The following is an 18,990-nucleotide window of genomic DNA, read 5'->3' as shown; positions in this document are numbered from 1 at the left end:
TGTGCTATCTTATTTATTATCACGTGGACTACAGTTATTTGTATGCCGATGTTTAATGGTACCGGTTTATCCGTTACTGGATACGATTAAATTAAAATCATAGTAAATAGGTTCGTAGTTAGTGGGTTGAGGATTCTAAAGAGCAGATTGTAGCAATTTCATGTAAAATGTTCAGTTCAATTCAATTTTTGGTGGCTAATTAAATTATAGATTGGGTATTACTCTAGTATTATTTATTGGTATGTTTCTAGACTAATTGCATCTTGAAATACTAACATCAAGTAATTATGGGATGAGCCGGCAAACGATAGGACACACGCATGGGAACTGGAAACACCAGAGGTATTACTACTAATTTTGGGAGTTAGGAATTTGAGGATTGTTGGGGATTCAGGGATTGAGAAGATTGGGGAAGGGGTAATTGGATTTCAGGTAAATATAAAAGCATTACATTGACTACTTTTGTACATTAGAGCTCTTACACACGAGCAGCATGTTGTCAACGGCAGGGGTAACGGTATTCGTTGATGCATCGACGGCTGTCGTCGATATTTCAACTGCAGCGAATGTAGCTGTCGACGCTACCACTGCAAGTGTCGCTGTAGGTCGGCTGCTACCGTCGACGAAGAATCCTCGAAGCTGCGGCTACCTCTGCCGCTGACAACATGCCGCTCTGTGTAAGAGTCCTCATATTACGAGTAGGTAATAATGTAACCTCCATTTTCAACAGTCATGTTATAAGTCCTATGTAGAAGGGGATGATTCTATTGCCGATTTACCCAACTCAATTTTCTGTAGAATTTTCCAAATTCTTGGGGACATTAATAGTAGTACTAATGTTGTATACGGACCATCAAGTCGGTGACGAGGCGAGAAAACGCGACATGATTACAGAATGCCTTTTAACGTAAACCATTGGAATTTATACCTTGCAGTAGAAGACTTTACGTTCCAATATTTTTTGCACATCGATGCAATATTGTGAGTGGTGAGTTTCGGTTTTTGAATTACTCTATTTGTTTTGATGATACTTTTAGGATGTTTAAAGGCGAAGATTATATTTTGTTATTTAATAAAAATGCTGTACCTTAACGAAAAAATATCGTCATTAGGTGAAAAGAAACGGACTAATATCTATAGGACCCAGTAGGTACAACTTGAACCTATTCGAAGCTGCGGCGTGGAGGACTAAGCCTTTGTCTAACAGGGGACGACTACCGGCTATTGATGATGATGAATGATGATGAGTCCATTTTCCGCATCATCGCGTTAAAGTGTGATGTATCATGCTATCACAGTGTTTACCTGCGCCGGTCACAAGATGTGCTGCGTTATTGGCGCCTGTCCATCTGTCACTCACATACGTCCCACCGTCTGCCAGCAAACAGGTACACGCCTCATTTTCACGATTAATTGAGAATTAACGAAAGATGATTAAATATTATAGTATTTACTAAACTTATACTTTGGTACCTTGCGCAAGAGTTACGGGTTCTTTTCCCACACGGAACAATCATTGTATGATCCACAAATTGTTGTTCCATGACTGGGTTTGGTATAGGTATATGAATTGGTTGTTTTAAACAGATTCGCGTCACGAAACAACACTACTTGGTCGATAACGTTCTAGTAGGTATTGCATATTTGGTGAGGGTCTACGGACGGCGAGCTGGGGTAACTCACCGCTTGACCAGAACCTGACTGGTGCGTACAGGGCGTCGCATTCATTCCAAAAAATCATCCGATCACCACAGATAGGGCCCAATAGGAATAATGCCCAACCCGGAGCTGCAGACTACCTAGCGAGTTACCGCTCCGGCACGAAGAGCAGGTTAGGAACGGGGTGGTTTTTGAGTCACCAACTGACTGACATTTCGTCTCGCGTCACCCTAGGCGGGAGAAAACATTGAATGAAAAATCATTTACGATTTTTTCTATGTTGGTTATATGCAATACTTTCTTTAAGGGGTTTTTACCCCTCAAAGAAAGTATTGCATATTACCATAAGCTATGGTGATCCTATCAGGTATTCTGTAAACTTTATGACTATCGATAGTACAGAAAAATAACACTCAAAGTAAAATTAATGAACAATTTTTACGTATTTCTCTGTGAGTAAACACTGAATCAATAGCCCTCAATTATACAGTGAAGTAAATCGGATTATATTGCAAACAGTAATCATGGTTGGGATAAATTGAACTCATTTGGTACAATGACGACGTCGTGTTGCGCGAGGAGCCGCGCCGCGCTTCTTACATTTGTGGTTCCATACAAACACAATGCAACATATACAGTAGTTCCATGTCGATTATATTCTGTATGATTTTCCATTCAGACTGCCTCGTTGGTCGAGTGGTCGCAAGTGCGACTGCCGAACAAGGGGTCTCGGGTTCGATTCCCGGGTCGGGCAAAGTATTACTGGGCTTTTTTCGAATTTTCGAGAATTTCTCGGTAGTAGCACGGAGTCTGGAATTGTGTCCAGGATATGGCAATAGGCTCACCCCCTATTACATGGGACTTATAAAATATACAAATGGTGAAAAGTGGGTATACATTGTATAGCGGCATTACGTGCCGTAATGTGCACCTCTGCCTACCCCTTCGGGGATAAAAGGCGTGACGTTGTGTGTGTGTGTGTGATTTTCCATTCATTAAGTAAATAATAATGGCAAAACGTGTACATATTTAGTTTTGTGCCTCAGACCATTAAAGTAGACTGAAAACGTAAATAATACCCTTTATGTTTTTTTCTGATGGTATTTCCAGTGACTATAGACTTGTAACAAAAACAGCAGAAAAGGGAGTGACAGCTTAGAACTGGTCTCCTGGCGGAGCAGCGGGTGGGTACTGTGGGTTTTAATCAGTTATTTTATTTTAGTCTTCCGACCATTTTCAGCTAAAAGATACAGATAAGGGATTAGTTTAGATGCTCCATCATGCTTAGTGACTCTTAGTTAAGAACTGGTTTAGTGGCACAAACTACCTGGTGAAAATGACCATCAAACTCCTTCTCACTCATTTGATGATTTTCCACCCACGACAAAAGCTTGGAACTTCTGTGCTCCAGTTGCTGTGACACTGGTACCGTGCCCGAAGTAAATCCATTAATTGTAGGTAACATTTGTAATTCATGACCGCTCAAATTGAATTTGATTTACAAAACCAAGACGATGTTCTTCATAATTTGTCATGTTTATTCTGTTTTCTGACTGTTTTACGAGTACAGTAGGTATAAGTATCTTTTTTTTATGTTTTTTTTCGTCGACTGCCTCGGTGGTCGAGTGATCACAAGTACGACTGCCGAACAAGGGGTCTCAGGTTCGATTCTTGGGTCTTTTTTCAGATTTTCGAAAATTTCTCGGTAGTAACACGGAGTCTGGCATTGTGTCCAGTATTATGGCAATATTCTCACCCCCTATTACATGGGACTTATAACACAAATGGTGAAAACGATGTATAGCGACATTACGTGCCGTACCTAATGTGCACCTCTGCCTACCCCTTCGGGGATAAAAGGCGTGACGTTGTGTTGTTGTTGTTTTTTTTCGTGTTTATTTAAGAATACTTGTATAGTTTTTGTAGAGCTGCTCGAAATTATGGCGTACATTGATAGTGTCTTCGATGTATAGTTTAGTAATTTTTTCTACCTATGGTTTATTTTTTAATAAAATCTGAGAATCTGAATAGCTTCGACTGTTCTATCATCATAAAACTGGAACAATCGTCTGGTTTGATGATGGAATTGAAAGGCGACTCATGCCTAGAACTTTGAGCTACCAGCTACTACTTGTAATCAAATTGAATATGAGTTCTATTTACCTGTAGACGACCACATACAATTAAAAATGTATTTTTTTTATTATTAAGCCTTTAACTGCCTTTAGAAAACTGTTGAAGGCAAATCTTCCACTAACGTAGATCACCGGTGACCTACGTGGCAGTTAACGTGTTAATTTATTGAGTATATCTTATAATCTTATACTTATAAATTATGGCCGGATATTCAAGACTAAATTTTTAAGAATCACATAACGCACCCTTCAGTCTATAGACTTGACATAAATTATTAGCAAAATATTTTTATATCCGGAGTTTTGAGTTGTAACATTAAAAACAAATCAACCGAACTCCTCCCCCATTGAGACGGGCGTGAATATAATATTTAGAAACCGTTTATTTGTGTTGCAACATACATGTTGTATGTGACACTAGAATGCGGACGTCGTGTCATACTTGTGTGACGGGGAACGCTCGACGTGGCTTCATAACTATCTGACTGATTTATACTAGCCAATTTGTATCGAAACATTTCTGTGTGCATTTAATTTTATTGTTCTTTAATTATATTCATTTAAAATGTTATTGTGTTTTATTATTATCAGATTACATTATAGCCATAGGCTATTGATAGTTCATGATGATAATATCGCAGGATATTTTTGTGATATAAGTCGGTAAACGTTCCGATAGATCTCCTGTTGGTAAGCAATCGCCGCCCATGGACTCCCGAAACATCAGAGGCATTACAAGTGCGTTGCTAGCCTTTTGGGCGTTAGGAATTAAAGGGTTGTTGGGAAATGGGGGATTAAGAAGATTGGGAAGGGGGGTAATTGGGTCTTCAGTAACCTCACACACACAATGAAACACACTTGTTTTACGTCGGTTTTCTGTGAGGTCGTGGTATCACCCCAGTCGAGCCGGCCCATTCATGCTGAATCATGGCTCTCCCACAATTAATTATGACGACACGATTATGAGCCTCCTTTACAGGGTTATTCATAATCACTACACTTAGTAAACAGTATACAAACCAGTCACATCAGAAAGCACTGCAGCTCGGTCTCTGTCAAATGCCTGGCACCCCTAACAATTGTGTTGCTGGCTTCATGAGCATTGAACACTTTAAGTTATTGAAATCAGAAATTACTCAATATAAATCCAGCCAAGAGTTAATGTTTATTGTACCATAATTATTGTGTTCTCAATTATTTTGGCAGTTGGAAATGTGATCAATCAAACTGCACATATATTATGTTTAACATGTAGTTGTTTGACACTACAATGAAGTTGGATCTTTATGAATGGAACATATTTGGAGCAGCACGCGTACTTCTGATTGATTGACAGTCTCACTTCACTGTATGTAGGTACTAACTTACATTCACTAATAAAAAAACTATATTTTTATTATAACTTTTGAGAAACATACTTAATTAAATAAAATGTTTTACGGTTTACGTAACTGTTTGACGAGGTAGAGCAGTCGCGGAATGCTGCTCTATCTTGCATGGTCGGCAACGCATCTGTGACTCTTCTGGGGCAAAATTATACAATGACTTTTCCTTCCTGCCTTGGGCGAGGCGAGAAGTAGTGTCAGACTCTTACTGACTAAAACCCACCCCGTTCCTACTCCTGTTTTTCGAGGCGGAGCCCCGGTAAACCTCGCTAGGTAGTCCGCAGCTCAGATTACTTAGACTTTACGTTTTTTTTTTTTTTTTTATTGTTTAATGGGACGACGTTTGGCCGCTATCTCACCTGATGGTAAGTGATGATGTGGCCTACGATGGAGCACGTCTGCCCATTAGCAACCTATTCACTCGGGCTTTGAAGACACCCAGGTTATACCCATCAGGAAACACAGACTCCGGCAAGGAGTTCCACTCCCTAGCAGTTCGCACAAGGAAGCTTGAAGCGAAACGCTTCGTGCGAGTGGGTGGGATATCCACCATGACGTTGCATTAAGTTGTGATTAACAAGTTCAACATAATCCCCTTACGGTTTAAAAATATAAACATGACATTATGTTACACTGTATGTTTATTATAAGTATAGTTTGATGTGAAAGTATCCTTAGTCACACCCACAGGCATTCTCATACATCACGAGTTTCGAAATAGTTAATGAGTGAAAAGGAAATACATTCAACGGCCAGCCACGTGACACTAGGGTAAAGGTACCTTTATGTGGCCGAGCAAGCTCTGTTGCAACATTACAATACAAACTAAAATGAGCAGGTTGGTACCAGTTTTGCGCCTGACGAATTAATTTAGCTTAGTTATTGTCCGTGAATACTATTTTTAGACGCCATTGTTTCTGTCTTTTATAAAATCTTTTGTTTAATCTATTTCGGCTTAGCTCTATTTAAGTTGAAGGTTAATTTAGATTAGATCTGTTTGAAACTTGTTTGTGTCTGGTTTTGACACTGTTTGTTTAGTTTTGAATTAATAGAGTAAAATTTTTAATAATTTGCTAATTAGGTTACGTTAACTCACTTTGTATAGTGAGTAGAATAATTAAAGTATTTTCAAAAGACTGTCTCTTGCTTTTTGCATTGTTCTTTCTCATATTAATAACCTTATACGAAAACTTAAGATAAAATGTCACTAAAAATGGCATGGACAGCTGTCAATCTACACGCACATGAATGATACCAACGTGCAGCTTCATACTTTCGCATTTAAAGAATGTCAAGAAATAGGTGCATTTACCCTATGATATAAAAGTGAAGTATATCACTAAAAGTGTTATATTTACGTATCCCCTCGATCATTGTTGCGTAGCACTCTCCATTCATAATAAGTCGAATTAAAGGCTGATTACCTCATTATTAGTTAAACCTTGATTGCTTAAACTACTGTTAAGTATCTGCAATTTATTGTCAAACAAAACTAAGCCTAAATCAAATCAATTATTAATTTAGAGTTTAGTCTTTAATAAAATTGAATCCTTTTTTTTAAATAAAACGTGGACCCTAATTGTTTTTAGTCTAAGTGCGTATTCGTTTACATACATTATTTCACATCATGCACATCACATCTAGATCAGGAACAACAATTTGTGGCTTACACAACGAATTGTTCGATAAAGCCCGTAAAATATTGAACAGCAGCCGGTTGCCGAAACTGAGTATTTGTTGTTAGAGTACTAGTTTTTATATGATACAGCTGCCAAGTATCCATACCTTGCTTAGCTGCAACTTTGCTTAACTTTTTATCCACTCATTTGCCTTAAATTCAATGAATGTTGAATATAAATCTGTATAAACATATGATTATTTTATAATAAAATTATACTGTTACTCTTTCCTGAAGTAGTTGCAAGTATGACAGCTGAGAAACAGCCGTTTAAACCGAACTTGTAACTAGCAACGGTCGATAGTGCAATCGGCCCTTCTGATTGACCGGTGGGCATTGACGGACGCCCACGTGTTTCTAAATCAATATTAATTGGCCAAGTAGTTGATGTTCTTTGTATTGTGTGAATCAGCGCCACTCAATCTGCCTCGGTCTGCTGAGGTGAGCTCACTCTAGTGATTGTCTAGTGATTAGTGACCAGTGTCGTGTTACACAGTGTCAGTTAGTGAAGTAGTGCAGTTTGTTTACTGTGTACACTCTGGTAAAATATTTCACTTTATTTTGATTTCATGTTCTTTTAAACCCTTATGTTACGATGACGGTTTTCATGTGGTTGTGGATTCTGAGTGTTTAGTGTGCAAATTATTTGAAACGTTATAGTTCTCACATCAAAATTTAATTTAATTATTTCAATAACATTATAAGCTCTTCACTTTGTCAAGTTGTAGGTTTCCTTCGTTATAATTTTCTTTTAATTAATAATCGGTCGACCTAATTTTCGTGGCGACTTTAAATATTTTTGTTACCAAGTTACAACTTATTGTTCAAATATTTTTCTATCGTTGTAAAAGCCAGCTGTCCTACAACTTATCGATAAAAACTTACAATAATTTTTTGATTGATCTTAGCTATACAAACAAACATACATCCATATATAATAAACAAACAGATACTCCTTCTATTATAGCTACTTAAACAAATTAAACTCATTATCGAATACTAAACGCTCGTTTGAGGTTTATAAGGCATAATAAAATTATGTAGCCTTTCAGAAAATGTAGTTATTATACATAATACTATACATATACATACATACGTATACGAGAGTCTACATCAAGCTATGAAAAACCAATTTATCATGATCTAGCTTTGAATTATCTTTCTGCACATTCAGCGGTCAGTTTATACTGGTTTTGTTTAGCTTGACGAGTACCCGTCTGTACTCGTATGTATGTACACCCACACATGTGATCGTACCATCACACGTCCATTCCCAAAGACTCCTCCTCCTCAGCCGCCATCCAATGAAGAGATCACACAGTTCACCGAAGGAATCCAACTTGGATTGTTATTAATTAACATCATTAATTTCAGCCGTAAATAGATCATTCAGCGTCCGACGTTGATGTACTATGTACAGTCATTAATGATTATTGCTTCATAGAAATACTTCGTCTGTCGAGTATTTTAATGATAGGGAGGAGTTTGTCCTTTAGTCCTACTTCATAGGTGGTTGAGTAGAGTTTGTAGTTGACCATGCAAAGATGTTTTTTTTTTAAATTTCGACTTTGCTACACGCTTATATTCTATTGTATGTTGTGGGTGCATTTACAAACATACATTTCACATAAAAATTATACACAGACCCGGAAAGATAGTTTGTGGATGACATAAAGAGTTGCTCAGTGCGTGAATCGAACCCGCTACATGTTGCGCGACCGCCGCCACGTAGCCGGTTGCCCAACAATATAAATTATAAATGCTATGTTTTTGTACAAAACATATTTGATTGAAAAAGCCACGAGGTAGAAACAACATAATATTATACAAAGAATTTAACATTATAGCCTCCACCCCAACTCTGGATACTTTTCACAAATTACCTGGCTCGAGCAGTAAATTCTATAATTTGTCATCATTTTCTTCCTTTTGTGGGTGGGCAGATGTCCAAGCGATGTCAAAAGGTGCATTGGCATCAAACAAACGCCACGCACTGAGCATGGCATCCACTTATAATAGTGGCCTATAAATATACCAGTGACAACTTGTCAATACTTCTGAATGAGCTTGAAGAAAGACATACAAGTGGGCGTTCGATTTAAATAGCCAGGAATTAATGATGTCTACTCGCGTAGTGATGATACAAATACTAAATTATGCGTTAAATCGTCATTGTATGCCTAGTTAATCATGTTGCTAATAGAACATAAATAAATCATGTTAACAATAAATACACGTCAAAATGGTAAAATACGTTTTTCGTAGCAAAGCATTTGCGTAGCACAATTTCGTAGCATTCCAAGCTACGCCGTAGCAACGTTCGTAGCAAACAAAATGATGCATTCTTCAGCTATTTTTGTTAAAATGTATTGTCTTACTTAAGCATACAATAATAAATTACTCATTGTTTGGTAGGAAATCTTTTAAAAAGTAATAAAACAAAAACGTCGTAAATATACTCACTGAAATTTGAATATTTTGAAGCTTTTAACTAAGATACTTATATTATTAAAAATAATCTTAACCAACGCCACTCTGTAAAAGTCAGTTTGTTTTAAGTCATATACTAAGCAGGGGTATTATGAAACCGAATCTAGTTATGTATAATATGTAGTTACAACTAACTCCTAGACATAAGCTAGTATTAAAAAGTTATTTATGGATACAAGAATACGTTATAATGAGACATTGTGAATATGGCTGACAAAAGGCTTTAGGAATGTCACATGAAGTTATTCCTCTTATTAGCGAGTGCCCGGAGTTAGGATGTAGCCGTAATGTAAAACAGGTGCCGTCTTGTATACTGGATTTCAAAATTGCGGCCATAGAAGCAGCGATTTGCTTTCGCCACTATACGTCTTAGAAAAGTTGTTGAAATGTATTTAAAAGTGGACGTATATGTAGGTTAGATGAATAACAACAACATAATAATATGTAAATTATGGCCGTTTATAACAATCATCTCTTAACTATAGTTACTTTGCGTGACGTAGCACCTAAACTAACCGCCTACTTATACTGTTTACTGACAAAATTATGGTTTACCACTGAATTGTACTGGTTTTTAGGTAGATCCGTTAGAGGGTAGTAGTAGGGACTGCACGGTTAGGGCTGTGGCTGAGCGACCGACAACTCTTTGTGTGACCCACATATTTATTTTTATTATTTCGGGTCTGGGTGTCACGTGTATGTGACATTATCATTATAAATGTTTGTGCACCCGGGATACAGGAGAAAATCCTAGTGTCGGTCAATCTGTTAAAAAAAACAATGTGTACATGCACGATGGCAGTTATTATGCATACAATGACAAATAGAAGTATATTGTGTTTAAAGTCTAGGATGATCGCAGTTTTCGTGGCCACACAAGTCACCGCCGTCTCGCCTTAAGGGGCAGTGCTTACAAAATTTGATTTAAGTACCCTTCAGACGTACAAGGACATTATTTTATGAAAATCTTTATTAAAATTAGCCGGCCATGTTCAGACCCCTATTTATGTTATCTGTCTGCCCGTAATGTTTGAACAAAGGCTGAATCTATTGTAATATTTGTTTGTTTTATATACGAAGATAATTTGTAGCTGGTTCATATATTTTCGTCCTCCTACATACAATATTGAACGTAACATTATTTTTGTGAGAGAATAAAGAGATAGGTACCGATCTTACTTTAATTTCAAGAATGTAATTTATGTACCTACATTTATATCAGTGACCTACAGCGTCGGGATTTGTTGACTAGCGAACCAGACTGCCATCTTGTCAATTTCCCATTTTCCTACCAGCGACATAAGCTTAAGTATTTCATAAATTCGTATTCGTAACTGCCACATACAGGGCGTTGCGAGATAGCATGATCGTTACGACACACTACGAGAATTACTTCAATATTTTACACAAGATCTTCAGACCGCAGCGCCTACTTTGCCTAACCTAATATCTGAAATAAATTGTATACAATTTTTCAGCAGAATGACTAACATCCCGCTAAAGAAGCTTCCAAGTGCCTATATCTTTTGCAGTAACTTAAAATACACCCTTTTTATGTCGAGTATTAAGTACATCAACAACTCAGTCTATATGTAGGAAGTGACGTCATTTGTCATGAGGGATGAAACGATGACGTCTTCGTATTGATGTATAGAAAGCAATTTATTAGATCGGATATACGACTGTATTGAATGTATGAATGTATGTATGTGTGTGTGTGCTCTCTAGCTCGGAGTAACGTAGTGTAAAGAATGGTCAGTATCCGGGGAAGTAACGCAACGATACCATTTGTGAGTGAAAATATCGCTGTTGAATTCCTTTAGAAATTATGTATATTTCAGTATATGCTTCACGTAATATTGTGATTTATAATCTTGTGTCATATACCAAATGCCTATTTCAGTCTAAAATGTCCATCTTCTGATCTTGTCGCAGGGTAATGCCACCAGACATGGCGATTTCCATGAGACACACGAAGCTGAAGGCTGAGGAGGCAGCTCTGCTGGCTGGCGAGCTGAACAAACCCTCCTGGGAGTCCAAGAATGAGGGCATCCACGAGAGAGTCAGCTTTGAGGACACCATATGGGGCTTCGATCTAGCTGGTGGCATATTTTATAAGACACCGTTGCGAGTTACTTTCGTAAGTAGAAATGCACTAAATGTGCTATGATATTTAATCTATACTAATATTATAAAGCTGAAGAGTTTGTTTGTTTGATTGTTTGTTTGTTTGTTTGAACGCGCTAATCTCCGGAACTACTGGTCCGATTTGAATAATTCTTTTTGTGTTGGATAGTCCATTTATCGAGGAAGGCTATAGGCTATAAAACATCACGCTATGACTAATAGGAGCCGAGCAGAGCGGGTGAAACCGCGCGGAAGTAGCTAGTGATATGATATAGTTGAAGGTAATTATTATTACTTTTTAAAATCGAAATGAGGAGATTACCTAACCCCCTAAGGGTTGGCAAAGAACTTATAACTTCGCTGGTGTTGCGGGTGTTTATGAACAGCCGAAAGCTTACAATCATGTGATCCACCTGCTCATTTGACAACCTATCTATATAAAATAGAAAAAGAGTACGGAAAAATAGATAATTACGGATTTGAAATATAAATACAAACGTAATCTTCTTAATAAAGTATATTATTTCAATTCATAAAGGTAAAACCAGAGAGCAGGGCCGAGAAGGCTGGTATAAGACCTGGAGACAAGCTGCTGAGGATCAATGACCTGGACACCTCGACCCTCACCATCCAGCAGGCGCATGACATCATCGTCGAGTCTGGCATCCATCTGAAGCTGTCTGTCACCTCGTGAGTATGATTAGGACTCAGTAGTGGATCTGACTGTAGTATATTTATATTTTATAACTTAACACATTGAACGCCGTAGTGGTCACCGGTAACCGACGTTAGCGGAGGATTTGCCTTCAACAGTTTTTTATTGGCAGTCAAAGACTTAATGATAATTTCAAAAACAATTATATCTATCGGCTAGTTACCAGGTAAGTACTATGTAGTTAAAAAATATATATTTTGAATCACTTAGTTTAGCTTGAAGCTCTTCGTGCTTGTAGGGAAATATTTGCATATCAATTTAATGTTTTCATTTCTTATTTACAGGCCCGATGATGAAGAAGATGCCTACTACTGCTATGAGGATCCTATAGTAAGTTTAAGTTTATGTAATACCTATATTAGACAATGCTTGTTTTAAAAGAGTATAACATCTTTACAAGACATAGGTTTGAAGCGATATTATACGTATGTAGAACTATTCTATTACTCTCCAATATTCAAAGCTTTGTATTCCTGAACTATTGTGTACAATAATTGTCGTTCAAGTCTGAGTATAATTAAGTTTCTATTGAAATAATCATTTCCTTTGAGTTTAACTTGATGACGCAATGTGTATGTAACTACGATGTGTTTGTATGAACATTTATTCAATGTTTGATTACTGTTCAGAGATTTGATTTACTTGTGATAATGTTATTCAGGAATTCATTTATTAATTAAGAATTGAGTTCGAGGTACTGATTCTGGAATTGGGAAATTTATTGATTTCCTCTGAGTATTAGTTGCCTTCTTGGCCGAATGGTCGTAAGTGCGACTGCCGGGCAAAGTGTCTCGGGTTCGAATCCTGAGTCGGGCAAAGTATTGCTGGGCTACGGCTTCGGTTTTTCTCTCGGGTGGGCTAAGTATTGCTGGGCTATTAACGGTTATATGGCAACTGGCTCACCCCTATTATATGGAATTTCCAGCATTCATTGTGTACATTGTACAATGCCATAATGAGCACCTCTGCCTACCCCTTCGGGGATAGAAGGTGTGACGATATATAGTAAAAATATTAGTAGAAACATGAATTGGATTCGGGTATGTCCTATAACTGCGACCAGTTAAATTGGTTTACCAATACAGTCACACCTTCAAAATTGCGGTGACTATAACTAGGATCAACTGCTAAGCCCGGGAATTAAAGTAAAGCCTCTTTGTTCTGAAACCTTTGTTCTGCAGTGTTTATACCCCAGCTGATCGTGACGATTAACAAAAGATTCGTTATCGGTGACTTTCATTAGATCTGTTCCTTAATACCTGAGCCACCTTATCCACCTACAAAGTCAAAGTCAAATCATTTATTCCAATTAAACCATATACTAAGGTACTTTTGAAACGTCAACAAAGAAAGAAATAAACAATAATCTGTCATTCTGTCCGTCAGTGAACCTAGGTGCTCGTTCCGAAGTGTAGCTTCGAATGGAGAAGAACGAGCAAGAAACTCCATTCGTTGCTCTTTCTAAAAAAAATATATGTTTACAATTTCTCTGTTACAATTTTTAACTGTACATACATATATGTGAGAACAATGCAGAGACATTGCAACGCGCAACACAGATGGTAGAACTTACTATGTTACCTTATTGTACCTCTTTGTCTAGGTCGACGGTTACGACAGTGAGGAGGAGAGACGGCTAGAAGAAGAGAGGGCCAAAAAGAGGAGAGTGTGCGCTAGAGTGGTATGTATGAATTGATCTATTAACAACTAAATATTAAGTACATTACAATTAAATAAATATAACAAGTACATATTTAAAAAAACATAAGACAATTTAAACAAATAAAAAATATATGACTCTTTTATCTATTTAAATATTTTTTTATAAAAGTATTCTTTATGAATTCTACTGAAATGTTTATAAGGTAAATGACTTCGGTATTTACAATTCATATAAAAGTTTTGAACGAATGTTACTGAGTTAACAAAAACATGTGCCATCAATCAAAACTGCCGCGTCTCGAGTACCAGTATACTGGCTGTTTATAGAATTTTCGTTATAAAGTTTTTTAAGTATTTTGGTAAACGCCTGTTATTGAATCGTGAATCAATTTGTTTTAAACTTCTAATATGATAATAACTATTGTTCTATACTGAAATGAAATAAAAAAATATTTATTAGTCCGTAATACGTAGGTATGTTAATTTGTACAAAACTTGGTAATATAAGTTTTTTTTTTTAAAGTATTTGTACAAGATTGCTTTCTGCAGAGATGTGCTATGCTACGTTGCTGTGGATGCGTTTGGTTTCCACCAATCATATTCATTGGTACACATAGCATAGCTTAGCACTAGTGGAAACGGACTCACCTAAGCTACATAGCTTAGTATCAATGGAAACTGTCAGTTGGTTTCACAGCTTAGCTATTACATCTTCGTAGCATAGCTACATACCACATCTCTAGTGGAAAAGCACCCTTTTACTTTGTGTAAAGCAAAGTTTGCATAGAGATATATGTGTACCTTTATAACCATTTGAATGATTTCTGAACCTTATTTAATTATTTTTCAGAGCCACTACTGGAGTTTGCAATGGCCTTGGGTTAGCAAGAGGAGGCTTATATATAGGGAATCGAACTGTTTCATGGTGCCTAGCAAATATGAAGAAGCCCGCAGGTGAGCATAGAACCAAAACTGAAATGTTAAAATATATAGCATTAAGTTAAGATATACAGAGATTCAATTGGAAAAAATATCGTATCCATAGATACGATAATATGTCTAATTGGTATCTACAGAATAGCTAGTTTTAAAGTACACGTTATAAAACTTACCGCCGAAGTCATTTTAATGGTTACTTTACCCAGTCCTCAGCAATTGTTTTCGATACAAAATTGTTACTAAGGATCAGACTATGCATTTAAGACTTTGCGTCGAATGCCATAAATAGGCTAACAAATTATGGCATTACATAAAATAGAGCATTTATCGAAGATACTAGTACTAGTGACTTCATAGCACTATGTGACCTCTCTGTCAAGAGATAATCAGCTGAGCTGAGAAAAAGAAGAAATGGTCTTTCTAAAACTATTTCTACACATTAACTGTAAAGTAAAATCATTTATTCCAATCAAACCATGTACTTAGGTACTTTTGAAACTCAAAGTATCACAAAAATATTTATAATCATGTGTTGTTACTACTCACTCATGTTTTGTTTTAGCTGGGACTCCGACACTGACTCCGATGATCTAGAATTTTAGGACCGTCATTAGTGTATCAACAAGTTGTCATCTCGCGTCTGTAAAGGTGCCAGAAATTATTCGTTCGCACCTACTCCGAAACCTTGTAATATCTCTACCTGTGTTGTAATCCAAATGTTGTCTAAAGTCTAATGCACCTACTTATTATTATTCCTTATACGGTTTATCTTTGTATCTGTATAATGTCTATTTCCAGAAACTAAAATCCCCTTTTAATTCTATAACAGATTTTCTCAACGTCAACAGCTTGCTGTATACCTTCCAAACCCTTTAAACCACTTCTTCGTTAATTTTGATTCGTAAAATAATGAATATGTTACTCTTCCAGGGACAAATATCCACCTCAGCCAGTACTCCGATACACCGACGACATTGTTCTATATCACCCGGATGGAGAAAATCAAGATAATACGAAACGTATACCTTCATTGTGGGAAGTCAAGCAAAAGGCTAGGAAAGAAAGACAAGAACGGTTAAAGAAAGGATACGCAGCAAGCGAAGCATCAGATATTAGTGAGGAAGTACCAGTCAGCAAAAATGATCATGAAGAAGAAGAAGAAGAACTAGAAGAACCTCCCCCACAGACACAGAAGTCTAGAAGATCAACATTAAAGGTGGAACGACAGGAAACGATAGACGAATCTAAAGAGAACGAAGAGGAAGAGTCATCTAGAATTGAAGAAGAAGAAATGGATGGCGCTGTAGCTGATGATGAAAATGAAGAAATGAATGTAAACAAGAAAGAAGAAGTAAATGATGAAATGAACGAAGAAATGATTGAAGCAGAAGATTCCGCAACCAAAGAAGTAGAACCTAGCGAATTAAATGCAGTTTCTGAAATAGATGAGGACAATAAACAAGTACCTGAAGAAAGTGCACAAGTTGAAAGTAACGTAGATAGTGACAATGTCGAAATGGTAAATGGTGAAGTAAATGACGATGAAATACTAAATGAAGTGCTGGGCAAGGCAGGTGACGTGGCGGCGAGAAGCGACGAAGACAACATCTTGGACAGTATCCTAAGTGATGAGGGACAGAACTTGGAGAATTCCGAATCTAATAACGAAAGATAAAAGGTTCATTGTTCCTTAACCTTGTTTGCATGTACCCTTGTCTAGTCCTTAGAAGGCTAGACATTGAGTGACGAAAGCAGATGGGTATTAGATTAGGTACCATTCCACTTGTCAATGATGAATGCTCAATTATCACCTTCATGTATTTAGCATTTATCATGAGTACTATTGTAAAGGAACATGTTAGTTAATCATTCCTTATTTATAGCCATAGATGAAGCGATGTCGAAACTTATCGTCTTTAAATAAGATGTGATTAGTGTCATTACAATTGGTTCAATGACTAATTGGGATTCCGGTCAATCGATCGTGAATTTGAATCCGTGCCAAGCTCATTGTGGTAAACACAATGTTGCCAGCTATAAATTAAACGAAGTACAAACTGTAGTTAACTTTGTAGCAGAATAGAATAAAAATATATTTTTAAGTAAATTTTGAATCTAAAATAAAATATATTAAACCCAACACGATTTATTTAAATGTAAAGTTGTTTAGAATTATTCAAGAGATGACGTTAGCCTGTGGTTAAGTAAAAAATAATGTTGCCATTAAAAATATTTAAATCCTTCTATTTGTTTTTATTCAAATGGCGTGTTCGTAATGATAAGTTAATGGTTGGTACAGAGTCGGGGGACAGAGCCTGTGTTTAATGTGTGTCCGTGGCTTAGAGAAGCACCCGAGTATATAATTCAGCTTAATGAAATAAACATTTAAATGATACATTACTGCCTCCCTGAGGGGCACACAGAGGTGTGTTGAAAATCCACTTTCGTCGAGTTCTGCAATAAATCCCATGGATCCCAATCCCATTACTGGCAAGCCTATTAGCTCCATAGGCACCGTGTTGCGTTTGTACATTTAAAAAGTCAGGAAAACATGTTTTATCCCTCGAACTTTATACCTGTGGTAAGTAATTACAAACAACAATTTGTAAAAAAGTTATATAATTAATTAAAATATACTTTTTTAAGTCCTTGATGCAGCAGTAACTGCCGTACTCAGAGTCATTTAATGGTTACTTAACCCTGTCTTTAGCAATTGTTTTCGATATAAAATAGTACGGTATAATATAGCCTATCAGTTAATACTTCATTGCATTCCACATCCATCCTTTGTCCAGCAAAGAGCAGGCAGAATCATTTAAAACGAACTTGCTTTCCATACATCAGCAATTGTTCGCGAATCGAATTAAATGTTCAGCAGTTAATTCAGTCAGTGATATAAATTGTACAAAGCATTTTTCAGCGTTTCTCATTAATTATGTGAGAAATACAAAATGTATGAAAGGTGTTAACGATTGAAAAGGTGGCGATCGAATGAATTCATTTAAAAATATAATGTCGATTGTGAATGAGTGATACCACGGCCTCACAAAAAAACCGACGTGAAACAACGCTTGCGTTGTGTTTCGTTGTGTGAGTGAGGTTACCGGAGCGCCAATTACCTCCCTTCCTTATCGTCGCAATCCCCGATTACGCTAACAACCCTTAAATTCCTAATCCCCAAAAGGCCGGCTACGCACTTGTAACGCCTCTGGTGTTTAGGGTGTCCATGGGCGGCGGCGAGTGCTTACCATCAGGTGATCCGTACGCACGTTTACCGGCTTATACCATAAAAAAATCGAGCATGTGAAGTATATTGTAAAATGTTACACTGCCCTTTTAAACTATTCATCGCAATAAAGATAGATACCATCAGGTGATAAACGGTCAATCTACATTGACCCTTTTGGAACCGACCGGAGACCGTGGAAAATTGACAGAAGTTGGCTACATTTTCTGTCAATTTTCCCATGATTTAAGGGAGCTCATCGTCATACACCAGCCACATTGTATGATTCAAGTTGTTACAAAGAATCCTCGAACCTCTATTCACAATAAATAATCCATTAACAGCAAGCATTGTTTCAAAAAAGTAATTATAATACAGGAACACTGAACAGTCTCGCTCGGTATTAATTCCCGTTCAAATTTATATCTCGACCCATTATTCTGATTGATTCTCGATTTCCAATATCGATAGAATTATTAATTCCGCGTTATATTTGTACATTCAACAGTAATTAATCAGTCAGCCGGGATTTAGTCCACCAGACTGTGTAGACAACAGCACATCAACCTACACTAAAGTCTCAATATTCTTTAACACATTTTCAATCTTATACTGTTGTAATTAAGCTGAAAATGTGTTTATAGATTTTGACCGACTGGTATAGCTTATTGTGCAGCGGTTTATACCTATCTAAACGATGCGGCTTTGTGAAATAAATCAAAATATTTTGCGAACGTCCATTCTATTTTGAAGGGAGGTTAAAGAGAGATAATGAGAGTTAGAACGAGATAGAATGAGCCTCATTACTGAAGTTCGCAATTAGGAGCAATTATTTATGTGAAAGGTGATCGTTATTAGTTGATCGTCGTTTTTCTGAAAAGAAAATTTAGAAGATTTTGTCTTACAAAGAGAATTTACGGTGTATTTTGAATTTATTAGTAAGTGGGTCAGTATTATCATCCCAAGTTATTGAT

General features: G+C 36.9%; 1 protein-coding gene across 2 annotated transcripts; it reads left to right on the top strand.

Moving 5' to 3' along the window:
* The first annotated feature begins 7,235 nt into the window (after nucleotides 1-7,235).
* LOC118264636 (cilia- and flagella-associated protein 251) lies at nucleotides 7,236-17,032 on the top strand. Of its 2 annotated transcripts, none has more exons than XM_035577214.2 (7): nucleotides 7,236-7,298; nucleotides 11,283-11,487; nucleotides 12,013-12,164; nucleotides 12,474-12,519; nucleotides 13,793-13,870; nucleotides 14,702-14,805; nucleotides 15,721-17,032. In XM_035577214.2, exons 2-7 carry the CDS (start codon nucleotides 11,287-11,289, stop codon nucleotides 16,463-16,465), a joined length of 1,326 nt encoding a protein of 441 aa, XP_035433107.2. In that variant the 5' UTR covers nucleotides 7,236-7,298; nucleotides 11,283-11,286; the 3' UTR covers nucleotides 16,466-17,032. The 2 variants fall into 2 exon arrangements, with proteins under 2 accessions (XP_035433107.2, XP_035433106.2); XM_035577213.2 differs by having other exon boundaries at nucleotides 7,265-7,398.
* The last annotated feature ends 1,958 nt before the right edge of the window (nucleotides 17,033-18,990 follow it).

Source organism: Spodoptera frugiperda, chromosome 26 (assembly GCF_023101765.2).
Source record: "Spodoptera frugiperda isolate SF20-4 chromosome 26, AGI-APGP_CSIRO_Sfru_2.0, whole genome shotgun sequence".
Lineage (NCBI taxonomy): Eukaryota > Metazoa > Arthropoda > Insecta > Lepidoptera > Noctuidae > Spodoptera > Spodoptera frugiperda.
This window is presented reverse-complemented; position numbering and strand designations above follow the sequence as displayed.